General features: G+C 39.3%; 1 protein-coding gene across 1 annotated transcript; it reads right to left on the reverse strand.

The window, feature by feature from the left end:
• Window positions 1-1,442: 1,442 nt before the first annotated feature.
• Window positions 1,443-25,270, reverse strand: LOC140953389 (unconventional myosin-XIX-like). Its single transcript, XM_073402873.1, has 25 exons — window positions 25,265-25,270; window positions 24,800-24,929; window positions 23,991-24,044; window positions 23,347-23,447; window positions 22,474-22,587; window positions 22,036-22,088; window positions 21,105-21,248; window positions 20,150-20,252; window positions 19,699-19,756; window positions 18,145-18,215; window positions 17,931-18,027; window positions 17,542-17,710; window positions 17,012-17,085; window positions 16,710-16,831; window positions 14,045-14,155; window positions 12,900-13,079; window positions 12,055-12,165; window positions 10,814-10,885; window positions 10,254-10,361; window positions 9,470-9,540; window positions 9,051-9,366; window positions 7,997-8,126; window positions 7,285-7,829; window positions 6,467-6,547; window positions 1,443-1,556 (listed from the first exon to the last, which is right to left on the reverse strand). Exons 1-25 carry the CDS (start codon window positions 25,268-25,270, stop codon window positions 1,524-1,526), a joined length of 3,054 nt encoding a protein of 1,017 aa, XP_073258974.1. The 3' UTR covers window positions 1,443-1,523.
• Window positions 25,271-25,274: the final 4 nt, after the last annotated feature.

Here is a 25,274-nt window from a genome sequence, read left to right on the forward strand (position 1 = left end):
TAGACTGACTACTGATTTAACGAGGACAACCGAGTGTCTCAAGATGCTATCTATTAAAATAGCCTGCTAGCAAGCTCTCCGGGGCGCTCTGGCGGCGGGGCGGAAAAAGGAAGGAGAGCTTGCAACTACGTCTCTGGAATTTGAATTCCACCTCGAATTTCCTGTGGCTCACCGTCGACTGAGCTGTCAGATTTCTGCCAATCAGCGCGAATGTAAACAAACATTGAAAAACATGTGCCAAGGGCAATGACGTCATTACCAGTGTCATCTCCGCCAATCATCATTTCGCATCGAGTTTTTCGATGCAGATATATTTAAATTCCAGAGACGTAGTCGCAAGCTCTCCTTCTATTTCCAGCCCCGCAACCGGAGCGTCCTGGAGAGATTGCTTGTAGGCTACTATTACACGTAAAAATAATATTCAAAGCAAAGCTATCCCGCATAGTGTGAACATAAGGTGCGGTTACACGGGACACTTTTACCAAATGAACCTTTTACCGCGGGGAATTGGCGTGGAGCATGTGACCGGACCTTTCCGGGGATAAATTTACCATGGGAAATATCCATGGTTACGTCAGAAAGAAGAAAGAAACAGCCCAAGACATTTAACCTGGTAAATAGCTAGGGTTTTTCGATACCCAAGGCAAGAGAGCCAATCAGTTTTTCTTCATTTGACACCCACAAGAAACTGCAAAAAATGAATGAAGCCGTAAAGGCGACTAAATAACCTTGGGAAGTAATTCACATGTGACCGTATGTTAACAAGGTAGACTAAACCCACGTTAAAATTTACTACGGCCTCGTTAACGTGGGAAATGCCTTTTACCATGGTGTGTGCAACCGTACCTATAACTTAAGTCCAGTTTCGGGTAGGATTTGGGGACAAGGCGATAAACCATAGGACCTAGACAACAAGTGATTTCTACTGCTCAGTACATTTCACTGTTTCGTGATTGGTTGCGCCGCTTTGGGTTCTTAGACCTTACCTCGCGAGCTGTCATGGGTAATTCTTTTGTACCTTTTGAAGTATCCATGGAAATTTTCCCGAAGCAAATTCCCCATAGGAAAATCTTCGCACATGTAAAGTGGGTTCCCCGTAGGCAATAGTCATTTTCCATGGGTAAAACGGCTAATGAAAGCGCACCTAATGGTATATTTGTTATAGGCTTAAACATTTTTGGCAAATAGGTGTACAAGAGGAGGAGGTTCCTGCATCGATGCATTTCATTTAAGAGATCAGAATTATGATTATTAAGATAACCGGCGTAAGAACCCAAGAAACGAAATGGCAAGTTGATCTAAGTGAAGCTTTTCCGCTTTTATCAAAATCTTTGTTACTTTTAAGACTTGAAACAGTCCTTTCGACTTATGCACGCTATATTTCTTTAATTTCGGTTATTTTTTGCTGATCTGTCTTTTCCAGTTTGAGACGACACTTACATCTTACGGTTGGAAATTTTCCTCTTTCATTTCATATTCAGTTTTACGAATTTGGTAACCCACACACTGTCTTGGAGCCACACTCAATCTAACATGTCACTGATACCAGCTAGCCCCTGCAAAAGAAAATGATAACAATTACGGTATAATTGCTGCGGAGCGACCGTAGGGAGCGAGCAGCAACATAATCAGGATTTAAGGGAAATATATAAGGGGCGACGAATTCTCGAATTCATCACTTTTTACCACAATGCATTGCATTTAACCACACTTTTTACCACAATGCATTGCATTTAACCAGAGTGCATTGCGCCACGAACAACTCAAATAAAAACACGGGGAAGTTCGCATCGTTCGCTGCCCAGACTCAGAGTTTTCTTTGTAGCAAATTTTCTACAGTACGATTAGAGGTCTTACCAAATTTAAGACACGCAGGAGTCTTTCATATGAGTACGATGGTTAACTTGGGGATTGGATTTCAATTCAAGAGCCTTCGACTCGTCCAGGTGTTAAACCTGACGAGAAGATGAGCATTTGCTCTTCGACTCCGCAACACGGGGGATATACAAATTCCAGCTTGCTAGAAGGTGATGTGAAAGTGAGAAAATGTCATGCCATGCTATTCTTAAGAACCTGTATGAGCCGAAAATGGATGTGATTTTGACCATTCGCTTCAAAATAACAGCGGAAATCGAGATAACAAAACATATGTTTTGTGTCCGACGTTGCAGGGACGTGTATCGGCGTTTTGAAAAGCATAATTATGTCCTTTCATTCATTCATTGCCATGGAATATGCGTTTACATTGTTTGTTTACTGTTAATAGCTCGATTAATGCGGCTGGCGATCATCTTGCCGGCGGAAGTTTCATGCAAAAGGCATTAAATTAAAGACTTTTCCCAATATTACGTAAGTAGTGTCTGTGGTGTAGTGGTTAGGTGTAGTTACGTCGAGCCGATGGTGCTGGGTTCGAGTCCTACCGAAATTTTTTTCCCTTCTTTCTTTTTTTTTCCGTTTTTTGTGTTGTTGTTTTCTATAAATATATAGCTAAATAACTGTTACTTAATAACGTGCAGTAAACAGCCAGAAAAGTATTGTGTTTCCAGAGAAAAGATAGTACACCGTATATTAAATATATGGATAAACAATCTGAATTTCCATCATTTCCTACAATTTACTGTGGGAAAACCAGAGTTGATAACCACTAGATCATTTTCTAAACAACGTTCCCACGAGTTCTTTCTATAGACTGATAGTAATTATTCTTGTACTTCCCAACATGTAAATAGGACATTCAATGTCATTTTCGATTCTTTTAAGTCCCTCTGCCTAACTAATGCCAGTATCAACAGAATAAGCCGCAGCATTACTATCTTTTAGATACCCTAGTAATAATAATTTTTTTTTTCAAATGTTACAATACCATGCCACACGCTTGAATATCGAAAATTGCAAATATATCGGGTACCAGATGAATGTTACAAAGTCGATAAGAGGAAAGCTATATAAAATGCAGAACAAACTAGTAAATGGAAGAGAATAAGAATATTAAAAGAAGAATTAAAAAATACTAATACTAAATGTGATAAATATTAAAAGTATTAATACTAAAATCGCGCTAGTTCCTTATCGATTTCAAAGCCCCTACTAATTCTAATAATAATGATAATCCTAATAATAATAATGATAATAATAATAACAAAGCATTGCATGGCCAGTTCCAAAGATCCTAGAGAAGCCTCATGTAGACACAGTCAACAGGGGTCTTTTTTGCATGAGCATGCGCGACTGCTGAACAAGCGATGTGCATGGAGGCTCACCACAGGGTTTGCCTTCATCAAAATGGCGCGTCTCAAAGCTATCATAGCGATTATTTTGCTCGTTGGTCTTGGCGAATGTGCTCGTGATTTAACAAAATGTGTAGTTTGCAAAAAAAAACTCTAACATGGTCTTTACAAAAGCGAAGTAGACAGGCTTTAACATACACGAGCTACTATCAAATTTCATCTCCCCGCTTGACTTGGACAACCGCGCGCGTATATGTAGTGCCTGGAGGATTGCGCTGGTCTCATCAAAGTCTAAACAAAGTGCAGAAACGTTTGTTGATGCAAGTAAACACTTTCAATTTTCTTTGTTTTGAAATCGGAAAGGAAGAGAAATATTAAAAAAAAAAAAAAATAGCAAATTTCAGCGAGTGGGTTCGAAGTGCGCGAAAGCCGATGTTCAGTTCAGCAGTGAATTAATATATGTTCTACAATTTTCCCAGCACTTTAAAGCTACAAAATTAAGAGCACACGAGACGTAGATTAGTCACCTGGTGAGATGTTGGTGGTAGTCACTCTGTATGTCTCGAACAATAAAAAAAATGAATATCAATGAGACACAGTCAAAACTGCATTCAATAGGACCGAAGTTAAAGTCCAATCTTGTGACCGATTTTGATGAAACAAACGGTTAGGTTTCCCAAGAAGTACAGTAAACATGTGATGCCGACCAAAAGTTAAAAATCATTAGAACATTTAAGTTCTGGCTAAAAGCAAATTCCTGTAAAAGATGCGTTACAATGTTAGTCCACGCAAAAAGAAGAAGTTCTACAATTTTCCTATAAACAAACTTTGTATCGCTAAAATACTTAAGGCAAAAACTTTCTATTCCAACTGAAAACGGCGTGGTAGTCGCCCGCTGATCGTTATTAATCCACTCCCGAAATATGGCTAAATCAGCTATTAACAAATAATTGACAGAAATCCTCTACGGCATCGAGAAACTGATTAACATCCGATGTATAGACAAACACTAAATAAAGAACATTTTGCTCATTAGCTACGCATCAGCAATGCATTCTATGCCAATCTTTGCGGTTCTTAAAGGGGAATCAAGACACGAGTCGAGCGCCAAACAACAACAAGCAGCCATGTTCGTGTCAGACACCCTTGAGAAACTTGCTCTTTCACCTCGTTCAGCCCAACAGTCTCCACTTTAAATCAACAGATCTTTACTTATTTTGTACAACGAAGGTCTTTCCTAAGTTCCTGCTACTATTTCAATCTCAAGCAAGCTTTCAAAGTGAACAATTTGGTTCCTATGACTATGCAGCACGGTCGCTGTCACTGGTCGCGTGCTCTTTGACAAGTCAGCGGTCGCGCATGCTCATGCAAAAAAGACCCCTGTTGACACAGTCACCACCAACAAATGGTTGTCAAGTAATTTGAAAGGAGAAACAGAGGGACTACTTGTAGCACCTCAAGACCAGGCAATAAACACCAGAAACTACCAGAAAGTAATATGTGGCCAGCAAGTGGAGAGCAAATGCAGAATGTGTTCGCAACATGAAGAGACAGTGGACCACATTGTATCTGGATGTGAGGTATTAGCCAAAACAGAGTACATCTCCAGGCACAATAATGCTGCAGCATATCTCCATTAGAGCATCTGTAAAGATCATGATATAGAGATTACAGACAAATGGTACGAACACGAGCCAGAGACTGTGATGCACAATAAAGATAACAACATCACCATCATGTGGGACATACCAGTCAATACTGATAGAACTATAACAGCGAACAGACCAGACATCATCGTTAAAGATTCAGTGAATTCCACCTGCAAACTGATTGCTATGACTGTTCCATCAGATAGAAACATCGCACTGAAGGAAAGTGAAAAAAAAGCAAGTACAAAGACCTAGAACTAGAAATACAGAGAATGTGGCATATGAAAACCGTAGTGATCCCTGTGGTTGTTGGCGCGCTTGGTACAGTGAAGAAGGGTATGGTAGAAAACATCAAGAAAGTATCAGAGAGAGCTACTATGACAGAGATTCAAAAGATCTGCATGCTGGGATCTGCGCGAATCCTCAGAAAGGTGCTCAGTGTATGAACAGAATGATTGACTTGAGTGACTGACGCTCTAGGTGCATGGTTTGCGCCCGGTTGATGCACAAAAAGAACACCAGCAAAGACTGTGATAATAATAATAATAATAATAATAATAATAATAATAATAATAATAATAATAATAATAATAATAATAATAATAATATAAACCGGCTGTGTTGGTTGTCAGGCATGCATTTCAAATCAGCCTTAATTTTCATCAAGGTAACAATGTTGTCTGCTTGACTTAATGGACAGAAGAGGGAGCCAGACTATTACAGTTACCATTATGGCTAGTGCTGTTGGTTGTCGCGCCCGGGTATCAGGCGTTTTATGACCGCCATTTCGCCTTGGATTTGGTCCCTTGTTCTCTACTTTTTTCAGGAATTAATAACCTTGGGTTTGCCTTTCACTCCCAATGACACTGCTTTTTAGTGTTTCGGCCAACTGAAAGTGATTTCAACAATAAAGGAACCTCGTACCAACTCTCTACATTCAATTTAGTCGGCCACGTCCCGAGTCACGACGCCACTTGGCAGCAGAGGTTGGGCACTTTGCTCTCACACATACATAATCTTAAAGTACATCAGTAGTTTAAAACATATTCTTAAAAAAAGAGAAAATTTTCATGCTTGGTGTATGAGATTAAGAGGCGGAGGGCATTCAACTTGGTAGCTCAGTCGGTGGGTAGAAAGCTATTTATATACTACAATTTTATTTTACCTAGGGTTAGAAAAAAAACTGATTATTGAGCTTAGCCTGAGACAATGCGCTTTCGTTGCCTCGAAATTCATTGATTTTCCTGAATGGTGCAATATGAGGTCCCTTTTATATTGAGACAAAAAATGTCCCGGGTGGAAGGGTCACTCGCCCTCTCGAGCTACCCTAGGGGGCAAGTCAAATTTTTCTACATTTCCTTTAAAAATTGACGAACCGTTTATATGAGGAACAAGAGGTTGGCTTGGCTAAAGGTAGAAGGGTGACCCGCCTAGCCATATCACCCTGGTAGGCTCATCCTCCTAGCCGGGATAACTTTTTTCTATATAAACAATTTGGCTTTCCCAGTCGGATCAACTCGCGGTCAAGGTGTCTGTTTTGGACAATTTAAGTCTTGTATTTATCGGGGTACATGTTAGTTTATTATTTACCGTGTTAGTCAAAGCTCCTTTCAGAGGTCTGGTGCTGGCATGCGGAAGAGGGGTACCTCTGCAGTGAAACGTAACAGGAACCTGAAAAATATGAATGATAATGATATAACCATTTCTTAGAATGTACTTAACGTTGCCTGTCAGAGGAGTGTTCTCCAGCTCTGGCACAGGGAGATACCCTCGCGCTACCCTGAACAAGTGAGCTTGCTCGCCTTTGCTACGAGGAGTGGGACAGGGGTGTGAGATAAGAAAAGATAAAGTATAATCATGGGCTGGTAGAGAATTCAAAGGTCGCTAGCTAGGTGCTGTCCCGTACGGCTCCGCTGACACTCGCGTCAGTTCGCTCGTTCATCGAAGAAAAAAATGATTAAATGATATACAGTCTAACTGATTGGCTGCTTGCTTTCACATCTCCCAGAGAGCAAGGACTGGGTACAGTCGGGTGCGAGAGAGGACCAGAGTTTGATATCCTGGTGCAACCTCAAATCCTTGTTTCGACTGCTCCCGTGTAGCTTTAAGTGGCGTTCAAATACCTGTGAAACGGAGCAGTGATGAAGAGAAGGGGGGCGGGGGGAAGGGGGAAAATTAGTGCTCATTTGGCTTTAGGCTTGTTAGTCAGATAATCAGTGACTATCTTGAGCTGACAGACGTAAAATAAGGGGGCCTTTACAATAACCTTTTTTTGAAGAAGGTGGAACGTTTTTTCTCCGGATGAACAGGGGCATCTTAACGTAGGTTAACTTGTACGAAAAGAAAACAGCATATAGACGGCAGAATATCTTGAAACAGGATGAAAACGAAATTAGCAAAGGCATTACCTTTTCAATGTCTCGACGTGATATTATAGCTGATGATGTATTGACCATCTGCTTTGAAGAAAGCTGTTTCTCCACGGTACAAACTTGTGGTGGTATTTTTCCTTGACTGAAGTTAGAGATCAACATAGCGAGAGGGCTTATCGTGTTTCTGGTCAAATTGCATGACAATTCCTTGTTGTTGAGCCAGAAGAAGCTGTTTTGACTAAACTCGTCGCAATTCGTCTTAAACGGGTTAAACCAAGATCCTGAAGTAGGCGAAACTAAACTTGGAAGGGCATGCCGCTTTGTGACTTCGCCACTTGAGAATAATGGCGAAACTGACAATTGTCTTAAGAGTATACCAGTATTTTCTGTCAAGACAGAGTTTCTCTCGAGGATGGTTTCGTTGATAAAGTCTTTCTCCTGGTTATAGTTGTCCTCTGTTAAAAGGCGCTTATGCTCACTGAGTCGTTTTAACATCAAACATTTTCTCGCGTGGTTTTGAATAACTTTTATGGCTTTTAAAGTCTTCTTGAAGTTTTTGATTGCCTTCCACCCTCGCCACACTGAAAAGGAAATAATTTTTGTCAGACTGCTTGTAGAAGAGAGAAACGACTAATGAGAACACTAACGTTAAATGTAAAGAGGCGTATTTATGTAACTGATATAAATTTATGCAGACACTGACATTTTCATTATTTAACCAACTTCAAGGGTAAATGGTAACTTTTACCAGATTGAATTTTCACGGCTGCGTTTTCCCTCCTTCTCGTCAAGCCCTTTTGATGGCGTCTCCAACATTTCTGGATAATTACCACTGATTTGATCAGGCACCTGTTTCGAACTGCTTCCAGCCTTTCCATCTAAAAACAGGGAAAAATAGTGGTAATGATAACAAAACAACAACAACAACAACAACAAAAAGTCAGTTAATAGTTAAGAACAAGCAAAAAGAAGCAATTACTAGTTGATCATCCAAACGGTCGGATTTACACAAAAAAAGTAAACTAGCTGTTTGCTTGAAATTGTCAAGAGAGAATAATCTAAGCTAATCTATGTACATTTTTCTCTAGTTGAAATGTGATTTTCATGAAACACAGTTGACTTTCTCTCAACGGACACCTCTATAAGAGGAACGCTTAGAGTTGGCCCATAACGCTGACTATTCCCTGACTTTTTCCTGACAAATGTAAAATTTCCTTATCTGAATTAACGCAATTTCACCAATTAGTCCTGAAAATAGACTCAACCCTTCCCTCAAAGCCATCCCCTATACTCCCTTATTTATGCTTACAGCAAGTCACATGTAGTGTACATGAACTGATATAGGAATGGCCTTATCATAACGTGCAAAAGGGATGTTGTTCAACTTCATGAACAATATTCTACCAATGCAACACGATTCATGCCTGTAAAATTTACAAAAGAATTTTAAATGTAAGATAACAGTAAAGGTAGAGGGAAAAGAATGACTGTGTACTCTTAAAATTTCACTTCTCCCTGACTTCCTTCAAAGGCTCGTATTTTCCCTGACTCGGAGTGAAATCCTCCGACTTTTTCCTGACCTGTGGAAACCATGTCTCTTTGTCGACTCTCTAAGGGCTAGGATACTAAAGTGTCAATCCCAAATTAGTGTCCTTCACTAATAGAGAGTTGACTGTAGTCGAAAAATGAAATATCACCGTTATTCCCTCTACCTGAGTGATGAATAATGCAAATTTAACATAATCATTGTAGATTCTACTTTAATAAAAGGTAATATGGGGTTGGACACCCCCAAAACGTACCGTATCTTCTTGCATAAAAACCTTCGATCTCCCGAGTTTCACACCCTTGAGAAATTTTCCTTGGGTATTTTCTTTGCTTTCATCAATGTCAGTCTCAGCAATTTCTAGAATTGATCGGCAAATATGCCTCGTGTGGTCGTAGCTACTTCGGTGACGCCTACGAGATCGACGCTTTAGACGTTCCACCGTCGGACATCGAGGAGAAGCGTCGGCTTTCTTCGGAGAGCTGAGCGGGTGTGACAAATGGCTGCGTGTCGTAGGGTTGGAAAGTTTCAAAAGGGGGCTGTATCTTTTAAGAAATTCATGGTGCGAGATCCTTGAAGTACAAACATTAAACTTAGGTTAACTTGAGACATCCCGCTTGGAGTTTCAAAGTTAGTTTTTCGCAATTAAAACACCTAGTCAAGTAATTGACTCACCTGATTGGATAAGTAGCCGCGCTGATTTTAATTGTCTCTACCACACCGCAAGCATTCAGTTGAGCCATAACCTTTTTTAGATGAATATAAGTGTAAACAGTAGTTGCAGTCAAACAGAGCTAAACTAGCTCTCGTCAACTCGTTCTTACTTAGCCTACCATTATGAAACATGATACAATGAAACCCCGAGATAAATGTGTCTACGGTTCAACCTTGGCCAGCGTCTACGTCTGACTTTCCCCAGTCGTCTTCGCGTAACGCGCGCTGTGGAAGCAGGGGCTGATGGGAAGGGAAAAGGAAGGAAGACCCCCCCTCTCTCTCTCTCTCCCTCGCTTTCCTCCTTCCCATCACACCTCTCGCGCCACTAAGGAAATACAAAGAGAGACAACTGGGGACGAGTCAGGGCCTGCTTCGCAAAAGTAATCTCAGCCCGGTTGGTAAGTTCTGCCAAGCAGCGCCGGTATCCTTGTTTTGGGCCTACAACGGCCTCAACGAATTACCGGAGCATTTCGAATTTTCGTTCAACCTGATTAGCAAATCGACAATGGCCTTTTACCAGGCCAATCATAGCGCGCACTCAAACCCTGGTGCACTGGTGGGGGGCCCCAACTGAAAAAGGATTTCGGCACTGTTTTGCAGAAGGACTTAACCGGAAGTTTAGTTCCGTCTGGGTCGCAGGCTATTTAACCTACGCTTTAGAGTCAGTTCGGTTTTATCTAACTGCGTAAGAATAACAGGCAAACAGGGGCTAATACCTGTAGTACTAGTAACTGGAAAACCCTACCTGTTTCCTATCAAACACCTGAGGCAGGCAGTCAGCGTTTGGCTTGATGCAGCGAATGTAGTGAACATTTGTAGACCTCAACGTGGACATAAGACTGTCCAGTGAGACCTAAACATAAAAGAACATTCAACAAGTCATAAATACGGTAGCTTATCAGTACATCATACTAGGCCAGAACACAACGGTCCCTCAGTATCAACTGTTGAACCCCGGCCCCCTCCCGGATATCTGTCACGGTGGGACAAGCTGGTCCTGCATAATACTCAAAGTATTTGGGTTTGAAGAAAACAATAACAAATAGGCCTTTTCCAAAATATCTCCCTTTCGAAGCTAAGTGCAAAACGTTTCTCGTGAAAATGAGATTTATTGGCATGAGGATTGAATATCATTGCACCTAGCCTCTCTTTGAAACAGAAGCTTTGGGCAACTCGGAATGGCCTAATCCCCATCCCTACCCCTGGGTAGATCCGATGACAAATGCCCCACAGTGGGAAAATGCCCGACGGATGCCCGGGGAGGTGGGCACACTTGGAAACTTTACTGAGCGGCCGTCAGTATACCTTGAATTTGCGAACAACAGTAACTGTCGACTGGCGATGTCTGGAACTCTCCTTAGTTGTCATTACTCCGTCCTGTAATAAAGTGAAAGACTGACCGTTGAGTTACATCTTACATGTAAGTTTCCTCAAATATATACCTGCCAACTTCTTGCGTGTCAATGGCGGGAGATTTTCCCGAAGAGTGAGAGGCACTAGGATTTTTTGTAAAGGACCCGGCATATGCGAGTCTGAAAGTTCCCGAAGATGTTCACAGTTTCTCAGTTCCATTGCTTTCCCTTTTAAATCGTAAAGTATGATAATTCTCATGGATTTTTTTTTAAACATTGGTCCGAGTTTATCTTTCTTATATTCTTTTAAAAAAGCTCAGCTTTTCGCCAAGCGAGAGATCGAAGATTTCAATCTATTGGTGAGGGGGTGAACTCCTGCGTACATGCTTAAAAAGTTTGTCAACAATTTAAAGGGGCTTTGTCTCATGGATACTGCTGTTTTAGGTCAATTCTGTGCTAAAGTCATTACTTAGTGCCTTTACCCATTGACAAAATGTTCCTGTAGAGCTGGTTATGAAGAAGATATTAAACAAATTCCATCAGGGACACTAACCATAATATATCCTTTGTGAATTTTGCACATTTTGCATTAAAACTTGAAAAGGTTTGCCCAACCCTTTTTTTAGTCTCAATCCATTTCCATCCTTGCTATCCGTATCAACAGTCGACAGGAAACAGTTTCAATGTGCCTAAATATAGTCTTAAATAACAAAACTGGACCATTATTTTGAAAATTGTTATTTGTTTACCCACGGAGTACTTAGGAGTTCATAAGAACTCGGTGAAACATGTCGGTGCGTTCCAGATCGAATTGGAATTTGAAAGTGTTGGTTTTTAGAGAGAGGGGAAAACCGGAGAACCCGGAGAAAAACCTCTCGAGCAAAGGAGAGAACCAACAACAAACTCAACCCACATATGGCGTCGACGCCAGGATTTGAACCTGGGCCACATTGGTGGGAGGCAAGTACTCCCACCACTGTGCCATCCCTTGCTCCCCAAATTTCTTTTGATGTGAGAAAAGTTTTAGCTTTTTAAAATGACAGCTAAAAGCGTGGACAGATCCCTGTTAAAGTGTAACGTGCATATGATAAGCTGTAGAGTTCATCTTATACCTTTAGCGTTACATGAAAGATCGACTGACTCATGTGTTTAAAGGATCTCAGCAAGTGCTTTCCTTTAATACAAGAAACTTACCTCAAATTTTCCATCTCCTTTGTCCTGGTTCTCTTGGATTCGAAAAAGTTCCTGGATCAACGTGTTCGTGCTTTTTTGTAGAAGCTCAACAATCTCAGGAGGAATAAAATCCTTTGCGGCGTCAACGGAAAGAAATGAGAATTTGAGAGTGCGATGGGTTACAATCTTATATGTCAAGGTGGATAAATGTTGCGGTTCAATTTTATAGTCAGTTGATTTAATTTTTTTGCTCTGTAATTTCAAACTCGCTATCATACATTAGCAAAGGAAAAAAACTAAACCAAGGTGAGGACTTGACCACAACAGGTCCGTCCACTCTCTTTTGAAACTCTCCACAAAAGCGTTTTGACTTTTGACCCAAAGCGGTTGTTGTTTAGAAGTTTGTCTGCATTTAGTAATTCATCTCCCAGAAGGCTATTTTCTACATGTACTTACAATAATGCCCAGTTTTTCAACGGGCGGCATAGCGGTTCTAGGTGTGTTGCCTAATTCTGGGCAATTTACAACAAAACTGACAAATGGAAAAGAAATCCCAGCCATAGTAAGTCTACAGCGGCCTTAAGAGAATAAACAAAGCTAAACAAACTCCTGTCATCTTTCTTAATGTTTGGTTGCCCGGCAACGGCGTTCGATCGGAAAGTTCTTTCAAAACCTCATGTCGTCGGATTTTGCGAGTAATTCAAGAAAACGTTGTCGTTCCATGAAAAACTGTTGTAGTAAATATAAGAATGAACAGTTTTCCTCGCGCAAACAAAGTAACAGTTCTGATTATAAACACTTAGCTTTATTTTACCTAATGAATTCCTTCACGAGTTTATTTGCTTAATTAAGGAATAAGTACGTACCTTATTTTTCTTAACAAGTCCTTCGACTTGATAAGAAACGCTGTCGGCAAAATGATGAATCGTAAACTCCTCATTTTCACTCCTAAACCGCGGGCAGGTAAAATGCCTGAACTGAGCCAATGAAGCTTCCAGGCGTGTTCTAAACGATTTCGTGTCCAACTCTCTCTTTAAGCGGCACTCCTGAGAATAAAGTCATATTTGGTATTCCTGTGATGGTAAGGCGACACGCGCTCTGTAACTTGAAGATCGTTCATTCCATGAAATTCCAGCCTTATTTTCTCGCTGTAACATTGTTTCCTCATATAGGCTTCAACCACTGACAGTAGAGTTAGGATCGTTTCTCAAGGCCCCTTCCACGAATGGAAGTTAATAATAATAATAATAATAATAATAGTAATAATAATAATAATAATAATAATAATAATGATAATAATAATAATAATAATCTTTATCATGCTTTGTTAATGTACATGGCTAATATTCCTATCTAAGAAATTTAATTACATTACAAGATATTATATTAAATGTAACGAGAATAATGTGCAAGTTAGGAAGCTAAATGAACCAGTTGGTTTTCTTGTTAGCTCGCACAACAATTTAGGTTCTATATAGCAGGTAAAATCAAAGGAAATACAAAACAAAGAAGGAAGAACTTCTTCTTACATGAACTATGTTGCTTCATCAACAAGACGAAAAAGTATTTCATTTGTTGTTCTGACAGTAGAGACCGTATCATTTTCTTTGGAAATACAGACACACTTGAGTTTTTTAAATGAGTAGGGAGGTCCTGCCAAATGTCCGTTCAAAGCTACAAGTGTCTGCTCAACGCCCAGCCAAGAGGCCGGTTCAACTCCTCCTAGGTCCTTCAGTTCAAAACATATTTTGCAGCCAAAAGGGTCGCCAACAACACAAAACGACGAAATGTCGCAAGCTGCATGCGACACAAATCTATAATGCGCAAGACAACAGGGAATTGTTTATACTGCTGCTGGTAACCAGTTTGCTTGAAGAAGGCACACAAGCATGTTTGAGCTACCTTTGGTGGTCTCTTCATTTAATTTTTCTAGTCTTGCTTTCTCAATTGAAATGAAGCGCGAGCGGGGAGGGGCGGTTTCTCTATTTCAGCATCGACACAACTTTTTTACCTCGTTCATTAATGAAAAGACACTGGTTCTTCCCTCAATGAGATCCAAACATAGCCGATTATCAACAAAATCTTGAAACGACCAGTCAATGCCTTCCTTCTGATACTCCTCCTATAGCAGAAATAAGTACCAAATCAACACTGTTTTACACGAATTAAGGACTTAGAAATCTGTCTGCGCCAGCATCGCCAGACCACCCGCCGTTTGAACTCATTTTATAGTGCTCTATGATTGGCGCAATTGACCGTACTTATTCTCATTTTAGCAAAAGAATTGCTAGACCATTTACCAATATGTCGTACCCTCTAAAGATACCGTAAATATTACGTACCGAGATAAAAGGTATGATTCAACTTAAAAGGCTTTACTGACAGTTAGACCATGAGGTCACCAATACGTTTGCTTGCTACAAGCCGTACAATGTCACTAGATAGATACAGTTACAGGCGGCTGCCAAACTTCTTTGGCAGTAGCTTCTACCTAAATGGCGTCAAAAACTAAAAAAGTAGGGGCACTGGGAACTACAGGGTGTCCCAAAAGTTCGTTCCTCTAATTTCATGTTCTATAACTTTTGATCAAAACTTTATTTTTAAATGAAATTTCTAAAATATGTTTCTCACTCTATCGAGTACTTGTGTTCAGAAGTTCAGTTACCGGCATCCCCCTTTGTTTTTTTATCACACTCTATAGATGTTCTTCTTTACAAATTTGAGACGAGCTGAACGTTGCTTGGCGGACGGCCCTGTCCGGGAGTAAAGTTTTTTTTTTTTGCTATCTCAGGGGTCTCCAAACTTTGCTTTTCATGAACCTGCTCCAGACTTAACTTGCTACCTGTTGTAAGAGCTACCTCGTTGAGTTTCCTGCTTTGTACATGGCCTTCTTTAAAACTATTATAGCGGTTTTATTCAGGACGTTCGGTCTTACCCCTCGTTTCTTGTCTGTAAAACCTTCATTTCTCTATGACCATCTTACCAGATAAGCCATAGATAGATAGAAATACATGCTTCTGTTTGCACGTAGCTGATTGTTTTTTCGTTGAGAGGGTTTAATCTTTCAGAATATTCACACAAAACAAGTGAGTTCGAGCATCTCGGGCTACAAATTGCAAAAAATATATCGCGGGAAAAAATTCACTCGGGCAGCGCACCTTTGGCGCGAAATTACACAAATCGAATTTCGAGTCAAAAGATGGCACAAGAAGTATGAAATATTAAATTAGATTGAAAGTCACAACTTTGGTTTAAATTATGTGCTGATCAAGTCCAATCATAATGCGTTACAGACTTATAAAGTAGAGGAATGAACTTTTGGGACACCCTGTATAGGGAACCACTAGAACGCCTGACATTACGTAACAGAGACGTCATTTATTAGTGGCCTTAAGATACACCGTTTCAGTCCACTGGTACGGGTAGGCGACCATGTTTGCCACGTAGTTATATGAGAGGCAACCAGGATTTTCCAGATATGATAATGGCGTTACCGTTCTACCCTAACGGCAGCCTACCCGTTTCTCCGGGGTAAGAGGCAATCTACCCGTCGTAGCCGTACAAGGAAACGGTGTATCTTATAAGGTCTCTACTAAGTGTATCCGCGTTCTTTGAAAACTTATGACGGTTATTTCAAGGTGAGTTTTCCTGGAGCTGAATTTTTAGGGAGCACATCAGAGTATAAAATAGAAAGAAAAATTTGTCGTCGAGTGTTGACGTCTTCTATAGTACGTCACGTTGGAAAGTTTCACTCTGAAGCTGGCAGTGACAGCGTTGAAATGTACCAAAAAGCATGATTCTCGTGCAGCGGAGTTGTACGTAGTTTTGGTTATTCGGGGTGGATTCATTTGAACATCTGCGTATAGCTGTCGCAATTTTCTACTAGTATTTTTAATTGTTTTTAAGCCTAAAAACAATAAAAAAAATTCCAGTTGGCAAATGCGGCAGCTATACGCGTATATAGTCTATATATGCTCTAGATGAATCCACCCTCGATCTGTTGCGTTTTTGACGTCCCCGTCATTGAAAGAATGGACCGCATATACTAAACAATTATTGGATGAGGTTGAGCATGATATCATGAATTATCAAACTATTGTAAACAATAGGCAAAAGAAGACATTCATCTGTTAAAAAATGGCTTTATTTCAAAACTAAGATGAAAGTGACACTGATAAGCTTAACCAAGATCATTTAAAAATTTTAAAATACAGTAATAAAACCTTTGTCTGAATAAAGTATACATTAAAATAGAAAAATCCTTGACGGAATATCTTTGTAAACATTAATTGAAAGTCTCTGTTCAGCCATTCTGTTTCTGAGGAGAACATGCCATGGGGCTTGGTAACCAGGCAGACGTTGAACTTGACATGATAAATGCAATATCTGCAGCAGATATTGCATTTATCATGTCAGGTTCACAGGCTATTGTGAATTGATTGCATGCTCTCGACCAATCAGTTTTTTCATAGTGAGTCTGATGTATAATAATAGAGCATATCGTTAGCAACCTCCTTGACTCCCCAGAGAATACTGACAGGTGTTGAGGATTTTCTTGTGATTGAAAATTATGTGGCGCCCGCGGCACTTGCGCCTCATCTCGCATACTCGGTGATTTCTAACCTAGTTATTACAAATACTTTTGTTTCTTATTCAGCGACATGATAACAACTAACCTGCTGTCTCTTCATGAAGTGATTCACGAAATGTTGCTGGAGCTTTTCGTTGGCGTAGTTTATACACAACTGCTCTAAACTGTTGAAGTTGAAGTTTTCAAATCCGTATATATCAAGAAGACCTGCAACATAGTTGAGCATTTAAACATTATGAAGAGAGACTAGACAAAAAAATCATTTTGACATAAGAAGGAATTTCATCTAGCGATGAGCAAGGTTTGTTTGGATGATACATTTTTGATCATTTGTTTTTCAAGAAATAAGTATTAGAAACGAAAAAGAAACGATGATTCCGTTATTACCTATGAATGAGTGTTTTAGCTCTTCAGGTGCTTTAATAGAAGAGTTTATGAAGTCAACAATCCAGTCGAATAATCTACAAAAGAACAAAGGAAACATCAAATTAGGATAGATAATGCATTAGGACGTTTAGAATATGGATAACGATTTGCATCGTTAAAAATCATCTTGATAATCAGGAACGTAAAGGGCTTTTTCAGAAAACTACTAAACACTTCGCCCTGTGAGTAGCGGTGTCTTTCTTGCATGGCTTTTAGCATTTCACGTGGCTTGTCAGTCGCGTAAGTTGGTTTGGGTTAAACACTTAAAAAAAAATACGATATCATGAGGGAGCTGTTAATTGAATTGCTCCTTTCTGTCACACACAGTGTACTGGCTAGGTTGACATTGACAAGCCAAACAGCTACATGCATTGCTTATAAAAACAGAATATAGTTGTCCAGTCAAGTTCAAACATTTTACCAGCATCTACAGTTAGTTAATGTTTATAGATGGAAGGAGGCTTACAGCTCCTGTTCCCTTAAAACTCTACCTGGAGTATATTAGTTTAGCAATACAATCTCTTCTTTCTGCACATTCGGATGGTGAGCACTTCTTCATAAACTCCTCTCTTGTGGAGCCCGCTGTTATTCTTCTTAAGAATATGCACCGCTTTAGCCACTCGCTTTCAGTTCCCAGTAATTCACAGACACGAGCGATTGCTGTAAAAAGAGGTTTAGAAAATCTGAGGACTTAAATGTATTCGCGGGCTGAATGGATTCTCCTGTGTGCGAAGGACAATAGAGAATTTTGTAAAGGGGAACGGAAAAATAGATTAGAAACGAAGGGAAAAAACTGTTACAGTAAAAAACTTCATCTCTCTTTTTATATCTTGGTAGTTCCTTGTCTAGGTTACTCTATAGGGAGTAGACGAAGACTAACCTTTATCATGATCGTCGGTAACAGTACAAATTTCAGTCATATTTGAACAAGGATCAAAAAACTCAAAATCACAAAGATGGAGAACTCCGTTCAAAACCTAGAAAACAGGGAGAATTGAAAGACAATAATTTGAACTTCCAGTAGTTGAAAGGAAGTCAGGAAAAGAAGAGAATAAAGTGTTTTATGATAGTCCTTAGTTAACTCAAGTCTATACCTTGAATATTTCGCTTTGCAGGTGATTGTCAATTCCTATGTTTTTCAAAGCTTGTTTTGTCTCCTGGAGGGCTAAAAAATAAGATGTGGGCGAAAGGATAAATTGAAAATTCAGGCGTTTTTACATTGAACATTGCCAGCCACTCAATTCCAGGGGTTTCAAGAAAATGAAGCTTTCAAATTTATCAGTCACACAATCAATCCCTGCAAGCGGTGAACAAATCATGAACACTAAATTACCTGCTTTTGCACGTGGACATATTCTGCGTAAACCTATAAAGAAACTTGTGAATATAGCGTTCACATGAAACCAGTGAGCCTTTATGAAAACACATCATAATTACGTTTTCATTCAGATTTTATGCTAAATTATTTTGTTTTCAACGTTTAATATTCAAACTAGTTGCTTCTTCTTTTTAGCAAAAGGTAGCCGACCTCTATGAGCAAAGTAGCCGACGCGTTTCGTCGGCCGTCGGTGCTTATTGACTGAACCCCTGTTTTAAATTCCAAGCGAAAAAGGAAAGGCACCGACTTCGTGCATCATTACCGCCTGCAAATTAGGTGATGAAAGAGCAACAGGCTGAAATCAAATGTGTTAAGCTGAAGCCGGTCTGTTCAGAATATCTGAACCATATACTCTTCAAGATTATTGCCTGTTATGGATGACTATCGATTGTTGTTAATAGATAATAAATGATAAATTATTTTTTCTGTGACTTCGATTCCGATATCAATCGATAACAATCGGCGGATTAACTCGATTGATTTCCGATATCGATTTCTATCGATTAACTACGCCTGGGTTATTACACGCTCGTATCGGGGTGAGAAGGAACAGGGAGTTTTCAGTCACAACAATACAAAAACCGAAGACCGATAAGGAGTTCCTTCTGTTCTCAAAATTAGGGACCCTAAGATGAGAGGACGGCGACAGCAGACAAAACGTCGCTTAAAAAGTGAATTCGTTTTTTTTTTTTCAGTCTTCATCACGATTATTCCAACTCACTGACTTTGTCAAATCTAGGCGAACTCTTCAGTGGCTGAATTCCTACAAACCTGTGAAGTTTTCCTTTGCTTTCCGGCTATTATTTTCCTTGGCTCTATTGCGTTGTCTTCTCAGTGGCTTCTTTGTATTCATTGTTTTACTTCACTCGTGAGTTTCACAGGTTTCTACACCGAGGGTGAGTTTAGGAAGAGAAAGAAAATTTCGTCGTGGCTTGTTTACGTCCTCCATGAAACGCAAAATTAGGCATTTTCACGTCGTAGTCGTGCAATACAAAAAAGGTGTGGCGCACGTGCAATGTTGCTGTTTTGCTTTGCTTTTTTGACGTTCTTGTCGCTGTCGCCTTGCCTAGTCCCTGTACGGCGTCTTCAGCCCAGGCCTTCTGCCTAGGAACTGGGCAGACTGGACGTCGCCGTCGGATCTTAAGGTCCCCGTTCGGAATTTGTTACGACGTTTGAGACCTCTCTGCTGCTCTTAAAAAAATCAAAATAGGACTTTGATTTCAGTAATCATTTACTATGTAAAGTGAAAACGAAAGACTGATTTAATTACCAACAAATGAAGATTCTCTGTTTTTCAAGGTCGCTTCTTGATGTTTACTTGAAGTAATCTGAAACAAGGTTCATTCATAGGAAGGCTTTAGGAAGTTATATATAATGTTGAAGGTCAAATTTTTATTTGCTGATTTCATATAATGAAATAGAGGATATTATATGGCCGCGGGGAGATAGGAAATCTCTCTTCGAGTTTTGAAAAAATATTTAAGGGCTATGAAAAGCGCGATTTATTATGTAGCCATTAGCAGCGGGGATCTTTTCACGTGTGGAGATAACATGTTTTCGCGCGAAAGCTTAACTGGTATTTCATTGGTGTTTATATAATTAAATGAAAGTAACCCAGGCTGGGCGCTTTGTATGAGAGGTTTTGGGCGCAACGATATATCACAAGGCTGGCGCGAGAAAACCTGCTTTCTCTTGTCTGTAAAAATACAGTAAGTTTGCACCTGGTCAAATATGTGGAATCTTCCTTCTCCTTGGGCCTGATGTACGACTCTCGTCTTCTCCAACAGATATGTGCTTACTGTAGCGCCAATGATTCTGTGGCTCCTGGAAGTTAATTTACAATGCTTAAAAAATTTAGCAGCGAGTTATTTCAGTGAGTAATTTGATCTATGCATTAAGAAAAGAACTAAATCTCGTTAAAAAGAAATCATGATAATATTAATAAATAAAATTCTTCTGATAACAAAGCTAAGGGAAAGTTCATTTAATATGACAAGGGGGGGGGGATGAAGATATTGAGGGGGGGCTCCGAAAATTTTTAGACAGCCGAAGGGGGGGCTCTGAAAAAATTGTTGCGCTAGGAGGGGGGGCTCCAAAAATTTGTATATTTCAAAACCAACACATGACATCATCATACAGATCGGATGGTTTTCAACTCAACAATTTAATGACCTGTGCAACTCAGCTATATCACGTGGTTTACAGATATAACAAATGTAGTATCAGTAATTATTACACTCTTGTTCATCCCAAAAATGCTTTAGAAAATTGTATCACAACTGTATCTCAAGTTTGTCATAGTATAAACCATTGAAGACAATAACGGTAAATATATTTAATACAGTCTAGCGATCTTTTTTCAGGGGAGCAAAGGAATTGAAGGAGGAGGGGGGGGGGGGGGGGGGCTCTGAAATTTTTTCGACTACCAAGGAGGGGGCTCCTAAAAAATTGAACTGCTAGCGAGGGGGGCTGCTAAAATTTCAAGCTTCGAGTTTCAATATCTTCATCCCCCCCCCCTTGTCATATTAAATGAACTTTCCCTAAACAACTGAAAGAACCAAACTTGGTGAGAAGCGTGATATGAAAGAACAATATGTCAATGACTTTTCTGAGTTTCCGATGGAATTCGGGGAACATACTTCCCAGAATACTAATCTTCAGGCTTTGCTGACTCACCGATCAAACTGAAGTTGAATATATTTTCCAAACCGACTGCTGTTTTTGTTTCTTGTAGTCTGAGCATTTCCGAAAGCCTCCAAAACTGGACTGGAATCAAGTATCCTTTGCTCAATCCTGCTAACGTTTGTAGTTTCCTCGATCCTATCATAACAATTACAGTTAATCGTAATATTACATTTAAGCTAGAGATACCTATAATCACGACGAAGTTGGACTTTGGCAGCCAACTTGTCTGAAATACTTTTCAGATTTAGTTATAAATAGTGCTGAATAAATGATTCGATGAACAACTTTTTTTTCATTGCAGATATATAGTTTTAATAACAGGCTACAGGGGCACAACCGTTGAGATTTTGAAGGAGTGAATGATTTCAGAAAAAGAAAATAAAAAAATTCTTTTCCAGATTTTAGCTGTACGCACATACGCCACGTTCACGCCACGTATGTGCTACGCTCTTGGTTCTTCTTGTTATAGGGACGTCTGCAATTCAGTACCCCCAGATTTTTTAGCTTATAGCAGTTTTAAAAATTGTGCGGTGAATGACTCCAAAATAACGTAGCACGAGACGGATTATTGTCTTCAAAATCTGTCTGGGATGAACAGATGGATTTTTATTTGTTCAGAATAAACCATCCAGTTTTCGCATTTACATGGAGTACTCGACGGATCTCTAGGTTGTCTTCTCTGGCACAGGACAGCCAATTCCAGTGATCAATGAGGGCAACCATGACGTTGCTGATGCCAGCCGGAACTCCCCGCAAGTGCTGAGTCTTTTTAAAAGCCGATAAATTAGAGAAGGCTTGCAATTAAACTGGCAGTAATGTATGTAAGTAATTTATCGTAATCGTGCATGCTGATGTATGAAATTTCAGAAGAATTGAAAAAATTCCAACAATTTACTGTAAGTCAACGCCGAAGACTTCATACCTGGTATCTGCCACGTCTGTAATGAAACGCATTAAACTACGAGTCGTCCACGTCTATTCGGAAAAAAAAAAAAACAATCAATATTCTTGAACAAGTTGGAACGGAATGGAATGTCGTGAATTAGAGGACAACGAGACGTGCCGTCTTTACATTATATAATATATTAACATGTAAACAGTAAGCTCGGACGGCAGCATCAAAGGCGCCACTGCACTGGCAGCCGCTATCAGTCCATATATGAGCTCACTGTAACCCATCCATAGCCCATGATATGAATGATGCGTGAAAGGTAGATCAGTACACCACCGGGAAAACTTTCCCGACTCTTTTCGAACAGTAGTGTGGGCTGTTTTATTTCCCATTCGATTTGACAATAAATGAAAGAAGGATGAAGGAGACAAACTCCACCTTCCCTCCCTCCCTGATCCCTAAACTGACCTTACCAGCACCACTTTCACCACTGACAACAATGGATTGGTTCCTGGTTTCCAGATCTCTTTTGATTTCACAAAACGCTTTCTGTCCAACACCAAATATATGAGGCGGAAGCTCCTTAATTGATATGGATAAAAGTAAAAACAAATGAAAAATATCATTTCATGATGCTTGATGTATTTGTCATGAAGGCAAATGAAAAAAAAGATAGTGAAAAAAGAAAGAAAGATGGAGTTATTCTACATGGGTACTGACCTTGGTGGACTATCCTGTCTTTGTATATAAACTTTCCAATTCAAACTTACCTACTTTAAATCACCCACAAATGCTCAATTTTACCATTTTTATATTCCCACCTCATTTTTCATCATTTAACAATTTTAAAATGATAAAAATGCCCCAGAATTTTCTTGATCAAATTAAATCTTTGGTGGGACTACAGCCTGTTCCATGCTCAAAGGAAGAAATTTGCAGCAATCAGGAAATCTAATGCAAAAAATGTGAGGTGGGGTGGGGAGAGAAGAGGCTCTTTGTTTCCCACCACCATCCCCTTCCCCAGATCACCGGCCTCTTCTTTTTGCTTGACTGTGTTGTTTTGACATCCCTACCGTACAACGCATAGAACCTGGCACAGGCTAGTGGGATTATGAAAGGAAAACTGCTCAATTATGAATTCAAAATAGCCTGTGAGCAAGAACTGATCTATTTGGGGGAAATTGCAAGAGCTGCACACCAAAGGCGATGCTAGTGTGAGGAGCATTGTCTTTGCAGCTAACTTTGCTTGTCATGATAATGTTATTACTTTTAAAAAAGGCTACTTTTAATTTGGCGCTAATAATTCATTTATCCAATGATCATCTAGTTGACTGCTCAAACCTTTATTTCAGCTGGACTAACTCCCTTGTATTGTATCATGATCTTTTCATCATAAAGTTCTTCCACATCTTTAAATGGATTGAGAGCAATGAGAGGTACACCTAATCAGCAAAAATAAAGATTCAATCATTATGCTTATTAATTACTTCTTGGTTCTAACACGCAGTATAAAAACTATTAAAAAGGAGGGGGATGGCTATGTGTACAATCCAAAACTCATTAATAATTAAAAAAAAAAAACAACAACAACAAAAGAAATAAATGTTTAACTAGTGTCTTTATATCTGATAAAGACACGGCTAAACTTTATGTCCAATATTTTAGACCAAAATAACCCCTTTTTAAACCTGAAAATACCTTCCTGCTTATTTTTAAACAGTACTTAAACTCTATTTCTCCCTAATAGTATGATTTATTTGAAAACTTTTGTAATGATATGACCAAAACCAGTGACCACACAATATCATTCTGGCTGTCTACAGTCAGTTTTTTTTGATATTCATGTACAGTTGTTATTGTCATGATAGTTTTTCTTATAGGATGCAGTAACTTATTAGATTATAACAGAGTGCAAAACTATAAATTTGACACTTTTCTAGCAGATATGAAAAATTGAGGAGTCAAGTAAAAAATGCACTTTGTACCTGCCCAAGAATAGAATGCCCCCACTTGATAACGAGCTTCAACTGTATTAAGCACTGCAAGTATGATATGGGCGTGTCAGATCATAGAAGATATCACATTAGAGTGTGAACAGTTATTGATAGTAATCACTGGAGACACATAACTGCTTGTTGAGCTACATGTAGACAGTGATAAATGGTACTTACTAGAAAACAATGAGTTGTATCAAAAAATTTAATTTAATGTAAAAATCAAAGAATTGCTTGTGGAGAGTACAAGAAGTGCAATAGAGACCCTTTCTGATCCACAGAACTTGAAAAACTCCTAAACTAGAGACACTGACCTGGCTAGACATCACGTGCAGTGTTGTTAGCAGATATGGCTTGTAGAAAACCTGGTCCCCATTTGGGCAAGCAAGTTCATTTTTAAATGCAATGAGTGAAGTTTGATAACCTTTTTCTTTAGTTTTCCCTTAATTTTGGGCTAATTACTCAGAGTTTTGGTTAAAAAACTGGAACTAAATGAAAAAAATCATGCCCTTTGGACAAGCTGGATTGTCTTATTTTTGTCTCAGCCTGATAGCTGGAGGAAATAATCAAAATGTATTAGGCTTTTAGCAAAGAAAGCATTGCTCAATCCTACGAGGTTTCGAATCCAGTTCTGGAACCGAACTTAAAGCTTATGTATGCTTAACTAATAAAAGTTTTGTATCCTGGGATTCCAAACCCCTTTTCATTTTAAACAAAACCTTCTTGTCGATTGAGTGGCTCTTCAATTTGAAGGTATAATTATTACTTTTTAATACATGTAGACGACAGAAGGATCAAACCTGTTTCTTCATTCAGAGGACTAAGCGATGTCAGATCATCAGAGCTTTCAAGATTAAGAATTCCCTTGTCACCAAATAAAATTTCCTTCTTCCTTTGTGACTGTGTGCCTGCACTTACATTTTCTAAAACCTAAACAAATGGAATCAGTTTGTAAGCCATAAAATGAAATTTACCATAAACTGTGTACTGCTTATTTATAAACATTTGCCTCGATATAGCTCGAAGCTGTTGACAATGGATTGGTTAAGGATCGTTAATAATTTTAACAGGAAAAATTTAAGCTTGGTCCTCAATGTTGCAAGCAATGATCAATCCATGTTTAAGGCGTGCATAGTTTCGAATAAGAATTAAAACAGCTGGTAGCTTGACTTAGTCGACGACAATTTTGCGTTAATGGAAAGTGTATTGTAATTACACAATCTTTGGTTTGGAACTGTTTTCATTACATGTATGTTGATACTCACCCCCATTTTT

Source organism: Porites lutea, chromosome 11, assembly GCF_958299795.1.
Source record: "Porites lutea chromosome 11, jaPorLute2.1, whole genome shotgun sequence".
Classification (NCBI taxonomy): domain Eukaryota; kingdom Metazoa; phylum Cnidaria; class Anthozoa; order Scleractinia; family Poritidae; genus Porites; species Porites lutea.

Coding starts and splice junctions, on each gene's coding strand:
- LOC140953389 (XM_073402873.1), bottom strand. Junction 18,028..18,144: donor TGCAAAGCGAAATATTCAAG/GTATAGACTTGA, acceptor CCTGTTTTCTAG/GTTTTGAACGGAGTTCTCCA. Junction 1,557..6,466: donor AAGGAGCTTTGACTAACACG/GTAAATAATAAA, acceptor TTTCTTTTGCAG/GGGCTAGCTGGTATCAGTGA.